We start from the raw sequence: 22857 nt of genomic DNA, 5'->3' as shown, positions 1-22857 counted from the left end.
ACATAGTCAAGGCTAAACTGAACCCAGAGCAGGTATCCAAGCTCTTCTTTAAACATCTAAAGTTGCTCCTTACCTCCCCTATAACACCTGTTGGGGGTGTAGGGGGCAGGCAAAAAAAGGTGCACAGCTTTTTAATGATGGGCTGGTTAACTGCTGGAGCAAATGACTGAAAGAAACAATTCTCCATCTCATCCTTCTCCCCGCCCCCCAGCCTTCAGATCAAGGCTTGATGCCTTCCTGAGGGATCTGCTGCTGTCACACCCGAGCTACCAGGCTTAGCACTAAATTGAGGAGGTGAAATGCAATGGCTGTAATAGGAAGGCGCTTGAACTACTTGATCAAAGGGTGCCTCCTACCCTTTCATTCATGACTCTATTAACCGAAGATAGCCAATATTCTAGAGGATTTTCAACAGTCCTCTGTTAGCTCGTGACTCATGAAACATGGAGTTCGTAAGAAAGGTAGCATTTGGTGTATTTCTTGTCTTAAATGAGCTTAGAGAAACAGCTTATCAGTTTTCTAATTTAACATTCACTAAAATGTCAGAGTTGCGCACTGGAGGATAATAGCTCTCATCTAATTGCTGAGATTAATTTGCAGTTATCACTATATTAGGAATTTAGGTTTACATACGATCCTCCTTTTCATTAATTGCTATACTTGTTCTACTTTATTTCTCTAAGAAACTAAGTTAGAATGATACATTTGGGTTCAAAATTCACATAGTTTAGTTTTGAATTGCAACAGTAATAATCACAACTTTCAGATAGCACATTCTCACCTTTTTTGAAAAGGCACTCCTCAGGTGAGAATTATAGAATGTAGTCTCCTCGAAAGCCTCATATTGCAGGGAAATTACATTATAAAACTGAAAAAAACCCAGAAGATGGAGGCAATGTAAGGCTACATGGCAGAGATTTACAGTAAAATATATTACAGAGATAATGCAATTATTCAAACCCCAAGAATTATAAACCCTGGAAATTCTATGGTAAAATTAAATTTAACAAGAAATCCAAATAAAGCATAAAGAAATTAGTCAAATATCAAAGCAATCTTAATTATGCTTGGAAAAAATCTCTTCTAAACCTCTAACTAGCTAGAATTCACAACATTTGTTTGCATAATATGTGTGTGTTTGTATACATATACTAATACACACATGCTTTTGAGGATTAATCATACCTTTCCACTTTATACTATGTAACTGAAAGTTCATTAGAAGCCCTTCTGTTCTGCAGGGAAAGACAAAAAGTACAGTATGCCTTTAAAAATCTCTTAATCATATCCAAGTCCACGAATGTAGAACGATCTCAATATGAACGATATGTTTTTGCCTGGTTACCACAGTAACACCCATGTAGCTGTTAAAAAGCTCATCTCCTGGAAAAAAAGAACAGGGTAAAGCATAAATTAGAAAGCAATATACATACCAGATATCTGCAATGCATCACAGGAACCTCAGCAGTACCTTATGGAATCTGACAACAAGTAACAGGTCAGTGCAATGAGCGCACCAGCTCTTTCAGCTGCAGACTGGTACTCTGCAAGCCTGGAGGGGGAACAGTTAGGACAGTTGGAGATTTAAGGCCTCCATGACAGGGAAAGCTGCGTGGGGATGTGAGGACTGGAGATTCCTGAGCCATCAGTAAGGCCGTGCCTCTCTGCCCCTCTGAGAAGGGGAAGACACACGCAACTGGGCTGAAGGAGCACATGCACGATGTGCGAGGAGTCAGCCAGACCCGGTTCCACAGCAGTTTCAGTCCTGTGATGGGAACTCTCCTAATCCCTACTGCCATATCAAAGCTTGCCTATCCAAGGAGCAACGTTAAAAATGTTTAGCGGTTACTAGATCAAAATGGGATCCTGATGGCACATTCGGACAACATCACAGGAATGCCAACATAAATGACAAGCTTCACAGAGGCCACTAACTAGAAATGATAGGTCTGCCAAAAGGAGGTAAGAAAGGGTGTTCACAGGCAGCGTCAGTTGTCTGGTTTTGCATCCTGGTAAGAGACCTGCACCAAGAAAGCTTAAACCCCCACCGCTTCTGTACCATTAACAGCTGCTCTTTCTGTGCATGCCTACAATGCTGGCTAACATGTCCACAACCGAGATGCGATACTATTAATTACAGAGGTATTGCTTGTAGCTCCCATAGGGAAAACTGATGTTATGTTTTGCCCTCTGTGTGCACATTTGACTAGAAAAACAAAGTATATTATTCCCAAACTTAAAGCACTACCTTTCTGAGTAAAAGATTCACATGATAAGAAGTTACCTGAGATCTGCTAACTATTTCCTGGTACAAGAGTCAGACTGCTTAATCGTAACTTGAATCACTGGCCAATCCCATTTTGCCTTAGTCTCTCAGAAGTGGACACAAAGGCAGAAGCCTTGTTCTGCCTAGGAATAAAAAGAAGCTGAGCCTCTCTCCCCTTCACACAACATTGTTCATATTGGCCCAATTTACTGACAAAAAAATGCAGCGAGACTATTTCCCTGGAAAGAATTGCATTTCAACCAGCTTTTGCTGGGCTGCCAACTTCTCCCAGTTGATCACTGAACCACAGGCTGAGCGTTCCCACCTTCTGCTGCCATGATATTCCTGCCCTAATCACAAAAAAAAAAAAAAAAAAAGAGATTCCTTTAAAAAGCCGCAGGCTCTTCATGCTCTTGAGAAAACCAACACAGAGCATCTACTGCTGTCAGTTCTGGGCCACCACAGCATGTCTGAGACCAGCATTCCCAAGAAGCTCCCAAACCAAGACTGCAGATCGCTCCTGCAGTGCTACTTGTTTCCCCAACATCCAAGGAGAAGGAACATACTGAACCCCACAGTAGCCATTCTCACTCCTGGGTCTACAACCAGCTTTCTTGTTAACCTTTTCTTTGCTCAAAGATTTGGTCATCAGGCTTACCCAGAGAGCAACTATTTTTTTCTTTGCCATTGTTAATGGATAACGCTGTCACGGTAGTTAAAAAGGCATACGTGGTATGAGTCAGCAAGAGAAGGTAACACGCATGGAGGTCCTGGAAATTCTTCCTTGTGTCTTTCTGTCCATCTTCTGAAGAGTCTGATTTTGGTTAGCCAAATATCAGCTGGTGCTTCAGAGAAACAACCAGGTGGGCTGAGGCATAACTTGGCCCAGAAGACAGGAGTGCATTGCTTTGCTTGCTGCTGGTGAGGAAGGCTCAGAGCTGGCAGCCAGTTAAGACAGCATGACAAACTCCAAGAAGGTGAAAAGGACCTGAGGGGAAAAATTGGGTGCCACCGTGCCTCACTACCCATTTTGATTATAAATTCTGCTTTAAAATGTAACTTATTGTTGCACGTCTGAAATATAATGAATTTTATAAGTCAGACCCACTCCTAGAGCCAGTGTTTTGAAAGTGTCCAAAGGATGATTTTTAACCAAGTAGAGGTTGAGCATGCATGTAGGGAGCACTTATAACAGAGATGCTGTAATGATTCAGTAAATGATAAACTTAAATGCAGTTTAGATCTGCATGGTAATGAAGAGAGACCTATACAGGCTTCTAGGCAAGAAATAAAAAAATGTCAATTTATTGCAGTGCAGAGTTTCATTATCCAATTACACAAAGTATTAAGTATCTCATCATAATTCAAGCATTTTTGTCATTTACCTCATGAAGATTTTTTCTGAGTTTAACCCTTTGCTTTATGGTAATTCTCCTGGGAGCAATTACTAAATTTCCACAGCAGTAATTTGCGTAGCGTAAGAGCATGTAAACTCCGCCTTGCTCACTCCTTCATAAAGATTTTGCCTAGAAACGTACTTTTCCCCCTTCACATTATTTAAGATATGACACACGATCAATAACATGAAACTGCAGAAAATTATATCATATGATCATTCTATTGATTTTTAAAAGAAATAATTAAACGAACTGTTAAGACCAAGTTCATCAATACAAACCGACTCCTTTGTCCCCCGCTCCCAAGCAGGACAAATCAATCAGGGTCTCCTGATTAGCAGAACCAGTTTCCTGGAGCTATTGCACCACTCTGACAATATACCGAACAGACATCTTATACCCTGCTGTTCTCTCCTTGCTCTCACACCCACCTGCACACATTCTCACCCTTCTCCTGAATGTCCTCTGTTGCATTGTACATTCCCAAACCCCTCCATCTCCATTCTCTTTTATGTGCTCCCTCAGTTTGCTTCCTCCTACACCATCAGGTTCCTTTGCAAAATAATGAATGCAGTTTTAGGAAAGACATATTCTATTTTTCACAGATAACAGAGATAGAATGCCAAATTGTGTTAAATGACAAATTTCTTTCCACTTTGATGACAGAAGCATATCTGCAAATTAGCACTTCTGCTCAGACTGTACTTTTAACAACAGGACTTAACTGCTAACTAGTTCTCTGCAAGGTCCCTGGTAGAAGGTGAAATGGGAAAGCCAAGAAAAGCCTCCTGGGCTTCCTCTGAAAGCAAAGGAGCTTCTCCACAGGGATGGCTGGCTCTCATTTGAAAATTTTCTCTCCTACTCTGATGCCCTTAAGTCCTGTGCCATAGTTGCAACAAAATCTCTCCCCAAGCGAACTTGCATGTACCTCCATTTCTCTTTCACTTCCAGTGATCCCACCAACGCCCTCATCAAGCAGCTGGCAACTTGTGCTGCCACCGAGGGCTGCTCCTGCACCCAAGTGGCTGCAGCGAGGAACCTCTTCTGTGGCAGAGACCGACCGTAAGTCTGGCAGTATGGGACAGGCCATTAGGGATCTACACCACGGGTATGTGCAGTTGGAGAAGGGATTCTTTAGAGTTTCTTGACGAAGGGGATGTAAAACGTTCATGGATTTGGTTGTATTCAAGGGACACCGCAGCATGTGTGTAGGTCCCAGATGATACTTTGATTATCCACCTCTGTAACAAGTGAGAAAAAGCCTTCAAAAATCTAGGTAGGTAGGACTCAGATTTAATACATCCTGCGAAATGCACTCTTCTTTACATGCAACAACAGATTCAAAACATTTGCAGCAGTTTATGCCGAAGAAACAGCTGAACGCTGTGCAAGAATTTACAGAATACGGAGCAATGCACAGCCTAAATCAGACACACTTAGCATGGTGGAGCACAGCAGCCCCAGCAGATCCATCACTGTCCACACTCAGCAGAGTCACAAACACTTCTTTACTGACAGAAACATTCATCTGCAACATTCTAAGATCTATTGGTGTTCGCAAGGTGCAGGGTTTTCCTGAGAGGAGTAGGAGTTAGTCTGTGCCTACATTTGGCAATGTTATTTCAAGTCCAAGACGGGTCACAGACAATTTATAAATCTCCCTGAAAAATAATGTTCTTTCTGGAGGTGCTTATACCTATTCAACAGTCACGTAACTCGACGGCCCGAGAAATGACTTTCCACAAATTGTTTTGTTTTAAAAATAACTTTTTTTAATATGTATTTCAAAGGCTTATTTACAGTAAGTACAACCATTAACTCTGTCAGGTACATGGGCAGATGTGCAGATCAGCACACACACACATGTAGCTCTCAGGTTAATGTTAAGCTGCTTACATAGTTTCAAAATCCAAGATTTGTCCCAGCTGACAAGGCTCTAACAGAGGTAACCGGAACAATTGTGTTACAGATTAGAACAACAAAAGTATTCATCAGTTCTGTGTCCACACTTAACAAGCCTTCCTCCTAACAACTTACACTGTACGTATCACTGTAACGCATGAGCATCTAACATAGGCTTCCACCAAAGATCAGCAGATTCTTGTCAAATAGGTGAAACTTGATTCACTGAACTCTGTAAAAGCATTTACTTTTCTCCATGTTTTAAAAAAAATAATCACGGCGTGTCTTGCCTGCCTTTCAAGTGCCAAACTCAAACCGCAGTGCATGCACTCAGCGCCCATTAAAAGCAACAGGAGATGCAAGACATTGTCCATTTGGCCTCCACTAAGTGAAATGAAACACAGAAAAGAAAAAAGGCAGGGAAAAAAAAAAAAAAGGCAGATTTCGCTAAAGGTTACACAGCAACAGAGCCAGAGGTTGAACTCGGTGAACTCTGACTACCTCCCCCACATGATTGTGACTATATCCACTGTGGGGAACTAGGGCAAACCGGAGAAGAGTGACATTGATTAGAAAGCAAAATGGATTAGGAAGCGGACACATTATAGTGGGTCAAAAATAGACAACATAGGAAGAGAAGAGGAAAAGAAAGAAAATTGAGAACAACAGATGAAAAATACTGAAAAGTACCATCAGAAAGGAAGTAAGATGATGTGATGCAACAGCAAGCCTAAATAAAAGGAGATGCACTGATGAGAGGCATTTTTCAGACATGTTACATAGCTGATTGTCAAAATATTTTCAGTAAATACACAGATGCCACGTTTGCCTCTAGTAGGTGTATTTACTATCCAATGGCCTGGGTGGCAGGTTGATGTTGAGGGAAGATAACTCTTCTCTTTACTCCTTATCCATCCTAGCCCCTAATCACATCTGCAGCTGCCTCAGAAACATTATCACAGAGCATTAGTTACTGACTGCACTTGGCAAAACCCAAAAGGCAGTTGTGATCATGCCCTCAAGAGTTTTGAAAAGGAGAATTACTTTCAATTCCTTACAAAAGACTTGAGACTCGCCATAGGGTAGACTCTTTAAAAATACACTGCTGAAGTTGCTGGTACTTAAAGCACAAACCAGAGCAGTGCTGTGACTGTCCTAGAATCAGACACCTCACATCTAGGTGACAATCAGCAGCTCACCAGTAGAGCACAGCCAACACAGTCCTGCTTCCCAGGGTAGAGGCAGGCTCAGAACAGTAGACTAGCATGGACATTTGGGACAAAAAGAAGGGAATGTGGAAGACAGCAAGAATGGGTATGTCCAACCTCCTGAGCCCTATCTGTCCTTTCTGAAATTGCCAAACACTCCATTAAGCTGAAAGACCAGACAAAATGTTTTTCCCTGCTGCTGGCCTATTTTGCATATGCCTGAACAAAGCTCAAACTCATTGTTATCCTTAAAATACTAAAAGCATTCTCCACAGGCTTCAGATAAAACTAACTCCCAACCAAACTCATCTTCCTGACTACCAAAACCCCTCCTTCCAGGGCTCTCTAAAAATCAAAGCTGTCTGACACACTGTTATTCCCCCAAAATAGCATTTATCAAAGCTTCATTTTTAAAGTTTGACTGGTGTGAAACTACTGCTAAACTGGAAAAAAACGGGGCCCTGGTCTCTGCAGTTGCACCTGTGCATCTGGAGTGGGAGTAGGCAGAAGCCCTGCTGGTGGCACTGACAAAATTCATCCCTCCAACGGCACCAGAACAGATGGATCCACACAGCACAGGGATGAACCCACCACCATGTCCTTCAACGGCTCAACATCAGCACTAATCAAATCAGAAGGAAAATGCATACAGAAAAGGTTGCTTTGCTTTTTCACCCCTCAGTACCCAAGCCTTTTGCATTCCACTTCCCAGCCCCAGTCCTGGAAACACCCATCAGCTGTCCACACCCTCCATCACTTGACAACTACAGCCAGCTACAGGCATCTGCATCCCTGGAGGGCTGTGTCTCCCGAGGAGGAAGAAAGAGGCAGAGAAGTGGCATCATGAGCTGCGGCCACAGATCTGCTCGATGTGGTAGATCTCCTTGGGACAGTCAGCAGACAAGATGAGAGGTGCATCCTCTGTTATCACAACATCATCCTCAATGCGCACACCAATGCCACGAAACCTCTCTGGGGCACTCATGTCATCCTCAGGGATATAAATGCCTGAAAGAAGAAAGGGAATTAAAAGACACAACACTCCCAGAACAACATCTTTCCCTTACTGCACCACCATGAGAGCAAGGTTGGATTTTCAGCCACATAAAACGAGTTTGATCCTGAAATTTTTTAATAAGAAAAGCTACTCTTTCCCCTTACTCATCACAGTTGGTGGGCAAAGAAAAGAAAGTGTCCCCCAAGTGCCTACAGACACTAGCACGTTAATAAAAACTTCCACAGCTACAGCTGCCCTTTCCGCACTTCTTCCTCTCAATGCTATGTTCACAATGATGATTTTAACAATGTTCTGAATAGAGAGAGAGAGAGGAGCCAAGCATTAAATATCAGTTTCCCGCTGACAGCTCCAAATCCAGTGACAAGCAGAAAGGAAGATTCATCGCGAAATGCCTAATTTGCAAAGCTAAGTTGTGAATGCCTGTAATTGCAGACTGCAATGCTTGAGACTTACGCTACCAGTGACTGGTAGTAGTTTAGTCTCAGTAACAAAGAACGCTGCACAAGTGAATTGACCTTGCTTCTCTGCAGTGTGATTGACCCGCGCTGATGTGGGTCAAACGCTAACAGCCCGAGGTCTACAGTACTCTGCTTCCTGCTGAGTAGACACTTGCTGAGAGTTTACCCCCACAATTTGTTACCCTGGCTATGTTTGGGAGGGAAATAGGGGTTTCTAATACTGTTACGGCTTTGGGAGGGGAATAACTCAAGGTTTTCCAATACTGTAATAATTTTCAACTTCCCAGAAAGGACCCGAACACTTTGGTGTGAGGGACCAGCTAACTAGTGAAAGTAATACTGTTATTCTCAGTGTTGCATGCTTTTGTCCACCACTGACTGTTATCTTTTTACCTGGTTCAATGGTTATCACCATGCCTGGCTGGAGGGGGAGCGATCGGGATATATCTGGGGTATCATGAACATCCATGCCCAAGTAATGGCCCACATGATGTGGGCAGTACTTTCGAACAGCCTAGCAGAAGACAAAACAAGACAAAACAGAGGCAGTTAAACACAGCCCAACCTCTTGTTTCAACGCAAAAGATGGGGAGAAGAGATAGAATAGTTATGTGCTTAACTATTGTTGCCATGACTAGGTCACCAGGGGCTGCCTTCCATTTACCCTCAAAACCCACCCGTACCAAGTGCGTATTACGAGCATATTGCAGACTGCCTTTCCCCCTCACTGAAAAGCCCATCAGCACCTCAGCATGTCAGGCAAGAATTCAGTTTTCAGCTCACTGAGCTTTGCTGCCCCAACCCTTTCCATCCCTTAAACATCCAAGCCCTGCCTTGCTCCCATCAGCAGACCCTGACAACAGGCAGCAGCTGATACAGCTCCTACGTGATGTGGCAAAGAGGTCTCCTATGCATGACAGAGCGAATGCTGTGCCGATTTCACTCAGTAGCTACAGCACGATTTTAATCCACCTCTACAGGGCACAGACACCGCCTTCCCCCCGCACCATCCTAATCCCCCTCTTTCCAGAGAGGAGCTCCTTGACAGCAGGAATCAAAGAGCTAATTCCTTCTCTGCCCCACGCTCCTCACATTCACTGGGGACTGAGCTGCAGACGCTGGTCTCATCTGGCTGTGCTGCCGCCTGCTGAGAGAAACCGGCATGATAGCCTGCGTTCACAGACAGAACTTGTGCTGCTCTTGCACTGACACTGTAGGACAATTAAATCTGACAGAAATATGTCCTGCTGCCAAAGGGGTAGTTCTGTCACCTGGTTCCAACGTCTTTCTTGTATCAGCATCGGCAGTCATGCAGGTTTGCAGTAAGTGGGACTGGATAAACTTCTCTTAGCTGCACACCAATCCTATTTTATCTGCAGGTTCAGCTCTAAGGCAGTTTCCCAACCTTGTTCACCAGGTAGCTCTGTGAATTCCAATACTGACACAAAATAGTGCAGAAGGGGCAGCAGGTGGAATGACTGAGAAGAATGGGCTGCACCTTTTGGTGGCACGGCAGGTTTCTGCTGCTAAACACATCACAAAACTATGACTAACTGCCTGCAGCCAGCCCTGGACCCAGAATTTTGTCTCTTTACGTCCCTTCAGACTGCCTGTACTCTAAAGCTGCATCTACGCTACCAAGCAGTGCAGACCGATGGGAATGATCTGCAGAGTGAAACAGCAAGTGCGGAGGAACAAATATTCACACTATGTGCGTATAAGACTGGGAGGCGTTACTTCAGATCAAATTGTGTGCTGAACGGTTAAAACGCATCTTCAAGTTGAGCCTTGTCTAAGAGAAATCCAGTCCTGTGCTGAGACCAGCTCACAACATGAATTAAAGCACAGCGTGTGGCAACAATTAGAAGATACTTCTCAAAAGCACATTCCTAAGCCAAACTAAAGCCACTAACATAACCCAATGAGAAAACAGTTGGGCCTAGCAGGGGGAAGCTGGAGTAAAACCACTTCAAGTACCTTGAAGAAGTGGCTCTCAGTGATGCTGCTCTTTAGGACCCCCAGCTCTTTCAGTTTCTGTCCAATAAGGCTCAGCATGAGGTTGTAGATATTTTCTAGACTCACACCTGGAGAGCAGAGGCTCAGGCAGGACTTCTGGATATCCAGGACAGCCTGGTATAGTTCTGCTTGGGGTTTGGTGAACCTGTAAACCATTGAGAAAAGGAACAAAGGACATTTCTCACAATTAAACCTCTACCCAGAAGCTATTTTGGGGACAGATTCAGTTCAATGCTGGAAGCAGTGAAAGTCAGAAAGGAAAGCAACTGGCTCCTTACATGAAATGCCAGACAAGGCATCACTGCAACATGCCCTTCAACACACTGAGTAGAGGCAGGGTTTCTCAGCTGACAACCTAACCCCAAAGCAAAGCAAGGCAAAGCTACTGCAGGAAAAAGAATGCACTTGAGCCAAAACATACAGGAATCAAACACAAAACCACAGGGACATCACATCAGCAAATTCACAAGTGACAGAGCCATGTAAAGGTCAACTAAACTCCTGTTTTCTTACACACAACTAGAGTCAGCCACAGCTGAACGCACAAGAGCCCTCCCTGCACTTTAAGCATGTTAGAATAGCTGAAAATAGCGGTAATCACACATATTCATGCAGTAATTAATGAGGCAGTGGGGAATACAGCTCCTCATGCTGAAAGATTAGTTTATATAATTTGATTACTCTGAAGAACCACAGAATGGGACACGTTAAAACTACTCACACAGAGATTAAACACACATACACTCAATCCATCAATTATTTAAGAGCTTGTTCCTCAAAACAGCCTTATCGCAGCCTACCTTCCATTCACGGGCCAGGTACGTGTGATGTCACTTACGTAGCAGGAAGACTCGCATCCACCATCTAGCAAGACCAGTTCACCATCCTGGAGCATAACAGGAAAAAACGCCCTGTGGGTCAGTCTGGCTGTTAACTGAATCGATTTTTCTGTCTGAGAGCAGGAAAGGAGATTATGTATTTATTTTTGCAAAGCAGCGGCAGACATGTGAATTCTTCTTGCAAAACAACACCTCAGGTGGTACTGTTTATAAATAGGCTATTCCAGTTGGATTGTTTCTCTGCAAGGTAGTGTCTGACTGTTACGCTTATCTACAGCCTGAACTCTTAATGTGCTGATTTTCAAACACTTTGGAGTAAAAAAAAGCCATTCTGAGACATCAGCCCATTCACACCTGGATTGCTTACTACAGCAAATTACACCAGTGACTCCTTTCACTAGAAGTTCTCTGCTAGTGACAGAGACAGAAGGGTTTTGCAACAAAAACACGAATTTCTGAGCTACCCACAAGACCACTAACAGCTGAAGATTTAGGCTTCTCACAATATGGGAGGACGCAGCAAAATCACTTCCCTGACAGTGTATCACTACTCTAAACGCACTATTGAATAGCTTACACCATCTTCCCTGTTCTCTTCTGGGACTTTCTTGACTGCTCTAAGATATACTTCCAAATCTATCTGGTGATGAAGAAAAAACTTTTGGAGATGTGAACCTCCAATTCACTTCAGCAAAACTGTTCACATCAAGTAAATCGCTGACTGCACATCTTCCAAAAAGCCATGCAAAAAAGACAAAGGGCCAGGAACAAAATCACTGCCTTACTTTCCCTCTCCAAAGGGGCCAACAACAAATAAAGCAGTGAGATCTGTAAAAAGTTTGGATTAAATTCTCTACGGATGTATACTACATGTAATCCATTGCCTGTTAAAGAGATTCACTCCACAGATCTGTGACTGTGCCAGCAGCCATGATGTGAAATGACAAGGAATAATTCTAGCACATTAAAGGAAAAAATAAGAAGGAGACTTTCATTGCTAGCACTACTTCCAGTGTTAGCTACTATCACTGTGTACAGTTAAGTGCCACAAACACTTACACAGCAGATAAACTAGGAGTGAGCAGATCTCGCTATCCCACTGAATAGACAAGCCATTAACTATCCATTTAAATTGTATTTTTAACTTTTTCAGAACAGCTGGTTCGATTCTTTAAGTAAAATATGAAATGATAGCACTTGCCTTCTTCCAAGCAATTAAACAAGCTAAGTAACAATTTATTGGCTAAGGGAATTCAGCCTGTGGTTTGACTGTTCAGCAAGTGCCTTATGTCATGCATCTTGTTGAGTCCACTAAGTGGTGGACTGAATGAAGTCCACATGAGGCCATAAGCAGCCTTCAGATACCTTCCAAATTAGACAATTTGTTAGCCTATCTGGCAACAAGATCGGTAGGAAGTAGCACACAAAGGAAAAGAAAGAGTCAAGTTTATGGGTTTAACCTCCTACTTAACAGTTTTGAAAAAAAACAAGTGACAGTCATTTAATTGAACAACTTTAACAGAAGCAACTGGAGTTACATGAGCGCGCCTGACCTTGGATGACAGTACAACAAAGGAGGCTTCTTTCTGCCAAAAGCAGCCTGTCATATCTTTTGTATGTCTGTCTCTGCAGATCATTTCAAGGTCTGCTAGCATGCCAGCTTCAAGAAAAAACAATGCTAGTGGGAAAGTTTCTTCCTGCATTAAGACAGAGGAAAAATATGCTCCTCTGAGAAGTGAATCGTGAGTAACGCGGTGGGGGAATATTAGTCCTGAAAATACTTGTATGAATCTAAAGATGTACTGTCAGGAAAGCTGGAGAGGATTCAATTCAATAATGTCAATCTTCAAAATAAGACAAGACATGTTAATTTACCTACAGCCAACTAATCCACCTCTCAACATTTAACGCTGATCCTTCTACTCTTTGTTCACCTACCCTGCTTTGCTGGCCTACATGGAGTCCAAAATGCTTTTCAGCTTTGCCAGAGCAGGAATGCACTATCGCACCTCATGTCGCAAAGCAAGGCCAAGCAATGCAAGTGACAGCAGAGGACCCCCACAGTGCCTTCACTGTGCCTTCTACAGCGGTCCCTCTCTCCTGTGACGTTAGCAACCCACCCAGCACTGCACACGCTGCTGCACACGGTGTGGGAGCAGACATGCTCACCAAATGAAGTTATTTGCAAGCTTGTTTGCAAGTCCTTCCACCAGAAGGTGGAAATTCCAGGAAATTCCAGAAAATACTGCAGCAAGTACAAAGAGGAGAGAAAAGGACTAGACCGAGTGAAGTTAATCTGTCACTGACAGTAAAACGAACAAGGATTCCTTTCCCTTGCTCACTTGAAAATACAGTTCAGTCAAAACAAAGAGCAGTTAGAGAACACATATGGGGACAGTGTGTCACAGCACTGCATTTTAAGTTACTGGACAGCATACGGTTTACCTTGATGAGCTGATTGTTCTTCACATAGTGCAAAGTGTTTGACCTGTTGCCACCAGCAACAACAGGGGGGTACGCCAAGATGTCAGCACCACGAGCCCGGCACTCAAATTCAAACTGGAACACCAATTCAGAGAGGAAAAGACCATTAGGGCTGATTCAGATGATTAACTGCCCTACAACGGTTTTCTTGATTTGTACAACATGAAGTGAAACTGGAAACTGAGTTCACTAAATGAAAGCAGCCTTTAAGGTTTTCCAAGAACACTGGAAAAAAAAAAATACAGAGCTATCCACTTTTCAAGAGAATGTTTTAAGCCTGCCTCTGGCCTCATGGAAGCTTTTTCTGGTGCAAGCTGTTCAACACTGTATCAAACATTCAATTCGTTGTCACAAATCCAGGTGAGGATTTGTTCTTATATAAAGTAATGCTCTCAGTTGCCATACGACTTTGCAAATTTTCAAAGATCCTAAACGTCAGCATGACAACAGTCATGTTTTGTTGTCTTTTAAAATCACAAAGTACCAGCATATTTACAGCAGTATCTATTTCCATGACTCTGTTGAACTAAGAAGGTTTGAAAGCATGCACTACCTTGATGCCTGGTGAAAGAAAAAACAAAGCACTGTAAGCCTCAAGATCTTTAGTTTTCTTGAGTGATGAAGCTGATGAAAGCATGAAAATGAATGAATTTATATCTATAAAGACCCTCTATATCCTCAATACATTAATAACATGCCTTTGCTATAATTACCGAAACAACATGGGATACTCCAGGATGCCTACATGTAGTAAAGTAGGTTTTACAATACTGATCTGGAGTGAAAAACTGATCTGTAAAATACACTTCAACTAAAGCACTCCTGCTCAGTGCCCTGTCAGTACAGGCCCATCTATGTCATAACAGAGGGTCAAATCCTGCTGATGTTTCTCAAACGGGCATCTCACTGCAATTCCTTACAAGATTCCTTACCAAACACAGGCCAATTAGTCCTTATTTTGTAACCAAGAGGCATTCACACTGCTTCAAGTTAGCTGTGGTAATCTGGTGTAGTAAGAGGCCAGAGTCAAGAGAAGCGGGCTTTACAAAGAGCTGTTATAACTACTTAAATTCTGTACAATAGAACCGTATTATAGAATAAGATAATAACTGTATCTCTGATTGTTTAGCAGGTTTTGTGTTTAAATACAGTAGAAAAAGACATCAATAGCAGACAAACTTGGAAAACCAGGATGTTCCTTCAACAAGGGTATGGGAGTACAGCTGAAGAATTCCTCACGATGACTCTTCCACATGTGCTAAGAACCACAAGAGTCGGGTGAAGTAGAAATGTGCTACAGTTGGAGGCACATTATAGAGAGATCTGACATTTCTAGTTTCCTGGAAGGATAAACAACTTCCATTCCTTCTATCTCACCTCCAGCCACAAAGTACTCACCTTTGCATACAGAAAGGCTTCATCCACTGGGGATTTGCTGGCAAACATTGTCTCTGTGAAAGCCTACGAAAAAGAAGGGCTTTTCAGTTAGCAAAGGAGCCTGAACTTGAGAGAACTTCTCGTTTTTTACTTGCTGTCTTTTGAGGAAGGCCTAACATCAGCTGGCCCAGAACACAGGAACCAGAGGCAGCTGAAAATGTAGAGTGCTGTCAAGACGAGAACCCATTAAGCTCTGTTCCCTATGAAACTGTATTTAGGGGCTGGCTGACCCTAGTTTTTCAAAAAGGCTTAGATGATTGAAGCTGATCCCATGGGTTGGCATTTTATGAGTTGCCTCACCTATCGATTCCCTCATGTATACCAGGAGTGCCATATGCAGCTTTCCCTTCAGAGAAGGGCATGCTATGCCTCTCTTTTCTATTTGGCTATCTATTTTAATCATATTTACAAAAACTTAATAGCATTTCAGGTATCTGCCAGATGAGTTTAAAACTGGCCAATGAGTTCAAAAGGTATTTGAGAGAGAAGCGGGAACACGGAGACATACACAGGCAATGTGTTCACAAAAATCCCATTTCCTCAAAATCAACAGGATAAATGGGCATGAAACTGGTGTGGGGATGGAGAGGGGAAGGTGAGAAGAGAGTGAAGAGGCTAGACCTGTTCCTGAACAAATACTGCTTTTAAACAAAGTCTAACAGCTGCTGGCTTGTCTTCACTGGGGTTACACTAACTGAGAGAAGCTGCTTGTCCAAGCAGTCTTCCTGTTTCTCCTGTCTTGTGCAGGGAGCTGAGCCCAGCCAATGGTTGAGACACAGCAGCTCAGTAACAGGTTAGACCAAAGCTCTCCTTCCAACCCATGTCACCCCATCAATAGCCCTCTCCCCTTTCTTCTTTAAAGGAATGCACTGGTTCATTTGGAGAGCACACCACCCCATACCTCTGCTGTCACCCGTCCAGCTATCTTCATCCTTTCAATCTCTGCAGGAGATTTGATCAGCCGAAGGTTTTGCACTAGATGTCGGATGCCCTGGATGTGGTTTTTGTTCTGAGCTTTTATTTCAGCCAGGGGCTGCATGTAGTCAGAGTGCAGCTCCGTATGCACTGGTTTTCTCAAGTCGTACCAAACAATGTTTGACTCACCTGGAATACAAAACAAAAGCTGACACAGATGAAAATAAATGTAGAAATGTCCTCCCCAAACTGTACAAACTCACCCCTCCTAAACTAGGCCTGTTTCTGTATTTGAGACATTAATTTCCTCTGAATCTGCAATCACAGACCATATAGAGACTTTCACAGGATACTAGCAATCTCAAAATCTGGAAGATTACCAATTCATTGCATGTAGATTTGACAAGTCCCCACTTCCACGCAAATATTGGGTTTTATGACCATCACTGAATATATGTATCTTGCACAGTTCCATTCAGAGTTCGCACATTTTAAGTTGCACTTGTGTAAGCTAAGTGGCCATTGCACTGCAGTGGTGCATGTTCTGAATCTTTCCCTCATTTAGCCTGTCCCCCCTGATGCTGTAAGGCAATTTACCTTTCGCCCATCGCATGGAATGAGGGTCATTATCAACTACGCTTCAGAGTCTCTTTGGGGAACAACTGCTTATTTCAGTCACTCAGAGAAGACGAACTTACCAAGGACAAACATATTTACCTAGGTGGAAATTTATTTAGAACATCAGGGTTGGCACCAACATTCTCCCCACAGGAACATTTTAAATGGCAATGAGTAGAAAAGCCATGCTGAGTCACAGCTAATGTCCACCTAGGCCCACCCTCCTTCTTTGGTGACAGTAGCCAGTAGCAGGTGCTTATAAGAAGTCTCTAAGAAACTGGGCATTTATGAAAGAGGATTTCCCTTAGCACATCCTCACCACTTCTGGTTTCTTCATTTCAAGGCTGCATCTTCATAGCAGTGACTTAACTGCTTTTCATGGACCTCTCCCTCCCTCGTGGAACTAAAAACCTTTGCCTCTATTTATACTTTTGCAATTCCAAACCTTCCCTGAATGATCTACAACTTAAAACTTAAAAGGTGTCAAAACCTGCTGTGTGATCGCACAATATTTGTAAATTATGAAAACCAGCAACTAATCATTCCTACTCATCCTCTCTGTGCTTTCCATATCCGTGCACATCTCTCACATCTTACCTTCTGTTTCTCTTTTTCGAACTGAGCAGGTTTGTCCAGCATGTATCTCACACACACTCCATATTTTTTGGATCATCCCTGTTGCCGTTTCTGTGACTTTTCTATTTTCAATATATGCTTTTTTGAAACAAAATAACTAGAACCCGAGATGGTATTTAAGACTCCAGAATTCACTCTATTTATTTGTGTAATCCCCTAAGCACTTGCCCTTTTCATACTGTCATAAGCCTTCAGCTTTGTTTTATAATGCATTTAAGTTCACCCTGGATTATAAGTATCGAGGCTATACAGTGATGTCAGATGCAGAAGAACAGGCCTAAAGGACAGCAACGCTTGCATTTCAAGAGTAAGTCAACAGCTAGCTAAAAAAAGGAGAGTGGACTAACAAGCCCCCCTGTGTGGATCATTTTCCAAGTCTATTATGAATAAAATACCTTCAAGTTTCCCACACTTCATCTGGTTCTGGCTCTGTCAGCAAAAAGATACGACTAGAATAGCAACACGGCTTGTGATGCTCTCTTGCTTATCCTGTTCCTCACGTTTCACAGATGTGCACACTGGCATTCACACGGGTATACAAGAAATTCAGAGGGAGGAAAACCTGTTATTTTCAAAATTACATTTCCATTGGTGATGTTCAAGAAGCTAACAAGAACTTCCAACTGTCTTTGTCATACTGTCACACCCCGTGCACCTCCCCAAGTTCATGACAGTCCTGAATTGGTGTCGCAGACCACCTTCAAACCCATACCATTCAGACCCTGCAAACCACATAACATTTTTGGTTACCTTTCAGCTTGGCCGCCAAGTGCCTGAACTCCTCGATGGTGTAAGCTTCATCTACTCCTGTAAGAGCAATTGCTCCATCTGTGCCTGATCTGGGCCCATCCCACAGCTCTCGGCTTGGATCTCTCCGGGGCACAAAAAGTATTGATTTGTGGGAGGGCAGTGCTTTGCCAGGAATGCTCTGCAGCACCAGGATGCTGTCAGGCTCCTGGAACCCACAGAGGTACAGGAAGTTAGTGTCCTGGTGGAAAACGTAGGGGATGTCATTGCTCATGTAGTACGTGGGGTTGGATAGCAGAATCACTGTGTGGTCCATTCCATCCCAGCCATGGGCTTCCTTCTGGATCGATGCCATCAGTTTGTGTCGGCGAAGAGCATATTCCACCTGTGACAACCCTGGGGTTACCTCCCCTACGAACACAAAACAAACCAGATTGAGAAATTCAAGGCACTCGTAACATTTTACCAGTAGCATGCCTGATTCCTGCCTGCTCCCTGGTGCCGTTCATACCCGTGGCTTCGCTGTGTCCCCCATTAGCCTCTCCATGGTGCTCTCATGCATCTCCAGCTTCCACCCCACCAGCACATCCTCACTCAATCTGCTCCTTCATCATGCAACGACAGAAATTTATTTTAACAAATCAGATTTTCTGTTACATATTTCTGTGCGAAAACAGAAATCACAAAACCTGCTAGATTTAGACGAACATCCAAAACAGATGGACGTGAAAAAAAGGGGAAGGGACAAGGCAAACTGGACTTTGACTGCTGAAAACCGATGGGTTTTACAGCATCTGGACGTTGAACAGAAGATTACCTCCTGAGGCTGAGCATTAATTTCCTCAGATAAAGCTAGGATGTCTATTCAAACACACACTAAGTCAACTCATAAAGTAACTAGTCCTAAACCATAAGGGGTGGATTGAGTGTTACAGATACTGGGAGATCAGGCAGAAACACAGAGGTTGCAGAGCCTAACCAGTCACAAGACTCCAGGCAGAAACAAACCACAAACTGCAGGCTGGCATCTGACTCCGATTAAGAGCAGGAATCGTCTCCAGGGCAGACGTAGCTTTTCTCACTAATTAACAATTCGGATTTTTCCAAAGTTAAACGCTACATTCCTAATGCCTCTAACTAAACAAATGATCTCTTAGATGAAAGTATGTTTTAAGCTGCTCCAGTCACAAAGGATACGAAGGAGAGCAATCAAGATAATCACCAAAACCAGATGGAAGTTGAAAGAACAACCGACAGCAGCTGAAGTATGTATTTTTAAAAATGTGAGACTCCTTAACCATGATTTAGATTAATACATAAGCCTTAATCAGTACTTTGGCTAACACCCTATTTTAACATAGATTCCACCTTCATACTGTTAACTTTCTACTTTCATAATCTTTTCTTCCTCTTTAATGTATTACACAGTGACAATTCTAGAATAAAAATTGAAATTTGACTCGTACTGTAAGTGGATTCCTGCCTGGGTGGGATGGGGAAGTTCTATCCAGAATGCTTTTTCTTGCCAAAAGACAGTTTAAGAAAATCACATATATTGTATTGGCATTAAACTTCACACCTTTTCAACACCATACATCCCCAACACTTGTTTGGTGTAAAAGTCTTTCTTTGTTTTAAGAAAAAACCCAAAACCACCAAATTTGTTTCACTCTGTAGATTCTAGAAATGACAGAGAACACAGAAACTGTTTTAATGCAATCTGACCCCACATTTCTGCAATGCTCTACTGCAAATATCCTATGCTCCGCTGCATTCCAGTCAACTTTCTAACTACCACAAACAGTTCAGTGGAGTTTAGAAGCTGAAGTAGGGTGTAACATGGGAAACCCATTTGTCTTCTAACTTCAAGGCCTGGAAATTCTCTTTGCCTTAAAGGCGCTTGCTTTTTAAAACAATAATTGCAACAAACCAAAGTTGTGTTAGTTTAAGGAAAACACCACTCCTTCATTAAATGGAAGATGACTATGGGCAGCCGGAAGTAACCACCAGTGTTTCAGCTGTGAGCACTTTTAAAGCGTCAGCCTCCTTTACTGTGAGCTGTTAACCAGTGCCCTGAGCAACCTGATCCACCAGTGAAGTTAGCTCAGCTGTCAGTAGAGGGTGGACCTAGTAACTTCCTGAGGTCACTTCTGACCTGAGTTATTCTACAGTTAAATATGTAAGTGCATGGCTATATATTCACCTGTTCTCTCTGCATACCTGCCTATGGAAAAAGAACACAGAACTAGAATGTTTTCCTGGACATATTCTTGAATATATTTTTACTTCAAACTTTTTTTTTAGATTTATTCATGGTCATCTCATACCCGCATGCTCATTTTCATTAATCTCATAAAACTGCACAACCTCAGCTTCTCTTTTATCGCTACCTTCTAACTTCGTAGCCACAAGTCTCTTTTCCTCACAGCTCGAACACTCTTCTGAATGAGGCATGTTCTTTAGACAAGTGGTGTCCAACTCTCAGTAAGTCTCTCCCTGATCTCCTTTTCTAAATGACGCCTTTATTTTGTGACCCACAAGACACTGGATAAGAAACATTCTAGCTGTTCAGCTGGCACAAAGGCCTCCACCTTAATATAAATTGTATCGTATTTGCAGGACAACGAGCTCCCAACATTCCGCTGTCACGAACGGTCTGCAGTACTGAAGTCAGTGACACCGTGAACTCCATAAGAAGGTAAAAAGCCAACATGTGAAGCTTATTTTTGGAATCAGTATCATCTCAGACAAGGAAATTAACTACTAAATATAATCACTGCCTAATGAATTTAATCATAAACATGGACACCTGTACGATGCAGCTAATCAATACTCTGTCCCAGACATCTCAGAAAAACAGAGGCAAGAAAGAATACCAATGCTCGGCTCATAGAGGGCCTGAACCTAACCTGGTTTGAGAAGGTGTGGGTGTGTGAAGGGGCTGGGCTGGCCCAAATACCGGTTTGGAATCTTCTTCTGCTGGGCAGGCTGGATGGAAAATCTTCGGAGAGCACTTAACTTGCAAACTAGAGAAAAAGAAATGCACTATGTTAAGGTAAAAGGCTTTTCCAGTTAGCAAACTGCGGAGTTATATTCCAGTCATCTGACTTTTAGTAGCATTCATTCACCTTACACGACATGAATATCCCTCCTTGACTTCTCAGTTTGTTGTGCACCATAATAGTTTACGAAACAAGGCGCACACAACTCAACTAATGATCACATGTTCATAAAACAGATTGGAAGAAATTAACATATGCTAAACCTGACAACCCAGCAAGAAAACCCAGAAAATTATGAAATTAGGTCTGCTTGCACATGCCCGATTTCTACATATGGTGCTCTCCCTCCCTTGCTTCCCTCAAGCACCACAGGGCTTGAAGCACAGCACCTCTACGTCATCTTGACTATGTCTTCAAAAATACCACTCATATAGAACAATTACAGAGTTTTCAAGGCCTTTCCAGTTCTTTTTTTTTTTACTAATAATGCCACAAAGAAGCCATCAAATACCACGGGTTTATACATCAATGTGATTTTTTTTTTCTGTATGAAAGATACGCAGGAGTCCCTGTTTATCTACTTAACGTGCTTGACAGTAGCATTAGCCAAATCGAAAACAGAAGCATACAGTTATGTATCCCTCTTCAAATCCACACACAGCCAAAGCAGACAAGTGTGTGCTTGGGAGCCGGGGGTGTGCACGGTAAGACAAAAGCTAAAATTAAATATCATCACAAACTGTACCAATTTTGGAATTCTCAGTCGCAGCGTTTTGCAGCTGAAGAGTTGCTCGTGCCTAGGTACAAATCACCAGACCCACGGCAGGAGATGGAAATCACTTTCCTAACTTCTGCAGGCTGAGGTTTGCGAAACTGGCTGCCTTTTATGTCACTTACCATTGTGCCTGCTACAAAATTAATTCATGGCACCAGCTGCTTAGAACAAACGATAATCAACTCTCTGCCAGCATAAGCAAGTACAACACAAGCAGAACAGCTGCCTGCCTTTCAGGGGGCTGAGGCTCAGAGAGCAGAACACACAGGCCGTCGATTTCCTGCGACAGCCAGTGTGATTAGCCATTAATTGAAGATTACTTATGGCATGAAAACTGATAGTCACAACAGAAAGCATTCACTGTGTGATGATTGACTGGAGTAAGAGTCTGGAGGCCCAGGCGGTGACACGCAATTACAGCTTTTTGCACAGCTTAAAAAGAGTGTTTTCACTGTTTCTCTCCACCAACGCAGAAGACAAGACAGCTTGCAGCGAGACAGGCGAACACGATAGGCATCAAATAAAGCAATGTTTTGAAGACCACAAGGAGCTTTCCACAGCGTTGCTTTATTTTTTTTTTTCAAATAATAAGCCGTTCTTTCCCTGGATTCAACCGTCACTGGGGCTACGACTTCGCTGCCCGAAGGAGCCGCCTTCCCGCGCCCCTCGCACCCACAGCGAAAGGGACGCGCGGGCGGCCTCACAGTGAGCTCGCTCGGCCCTGAGCGCTGCCGGAGGGAGAAAAAAGGGCTCTAACCGGCCCCCCGCTCAGCGTGCCCGGGGCAGTCAGTTCCCAGAGCCCCGTGGACGGGGGCAGCCACGGGCACGGACTGGGCCCAGGGGCACCGAGCGGGGCTGCACCGCAGAGGTGCGGGGGGGGGGGGGGGGGGGAGAGGAGAAGGAGTCTCTGACCTGAGAAGCCGCGCCAGCCCCTCACCGCCGCGACAAGCCTCCGGCCCGGAAGGCGCGACATGTCCGAGGGACACGGCTAACGAGGGGCTCGGCCGCCCGCCCGCACCCCCGCCACCCGCCAGGCCCCCCCGCGCCGGCTCGGCCCGCGCATGGCGGGGCCTTCCCCCGCCGCGGCGCCGCGTAGTGACAGCATCAACGCGCCGCGCCCCGCCCCGCCACCAATGAGC

At 43.5% G+C, this 22857-nt stretch overlaps 1 protein-coding gene across 1 annotated transcript; it reads right to left on the bottom strand.

The window, feature by feature from the left end:
- Nucleotides 1-5331: 5331 nt before the first annotated feature.
- Nucleotides 5332-22706, bottom strand: XPNPEP3 (X-prolyl aminopeptidase 3). The gene is made up of 10 exons (XM_086469443.1): nucleotides 22631-22706; nucleotides 20851-20967; nucleotides 17945-18352; nucleotides 15927-16129; nucleotides 14987-15049; nucleotides 13550-13663; nucleotides 11066-11151; nucleotides 10227-10410; nucleotides 8643-8763; nucleotides 5332-7781 (listed from the first exon to the last, which is right to left on the bottom strand). Exons 1-10 carry the CDS (start codon nucleotides 22689-22691, stop codon nucleotides 7615-7617), a joined length of 1524 nt encoding a protein of 507 aa, XP_086325569.1. The 5' UTR covers nucleotides 22692-22706; the 3' UTR covers nucleotides 5332-7614.
- Nucleotides 22707-22857: the final 151 nt, after the last annotated feature.

This window comes from Leptosomus discolor, chromosome 1 (genome assembly GCF_034619465.1).
Source record: "Leptosomus discolor isolate bLepDis1 chromosome 1, bLepDis1.hap2, whole genome shotgun sequence".
NCBI lineage: Eukaryota > Metazoa > Chordata > Aves > Leptosomiformes > Leptosomidae > Leptosomus > Leptosomus discolor.
This window is presented reverse-complemented; position numbering and strand designations above follow the sequence as displayed.

Bases quoted from the DNA above. Each gene is read 5' to 3' on its own strand.
- XPNPEP3 (XM_086469443.1), bottom strand. From the start codon at position 22,691: ATGTCGCGCCTTCCGGGCCGGAGGCTTGTCGCGGCGGTGAGGGGCTGG. The intron at 16,130-17,944 runs GTAACCAAAAAT...TTTGTATTCCAG, and splicing joins CTTGGCGGCCAAGCTGAAAG to GTGAGTCAAACATTGTTTGG. The intron at 7,782-8,642 runs GTAAAAAGATAA...TTCTTCTTTCAG, and splicing joins GGTGATAACCATTGAACCAG to GCATTTATATCCCTGAGGAT.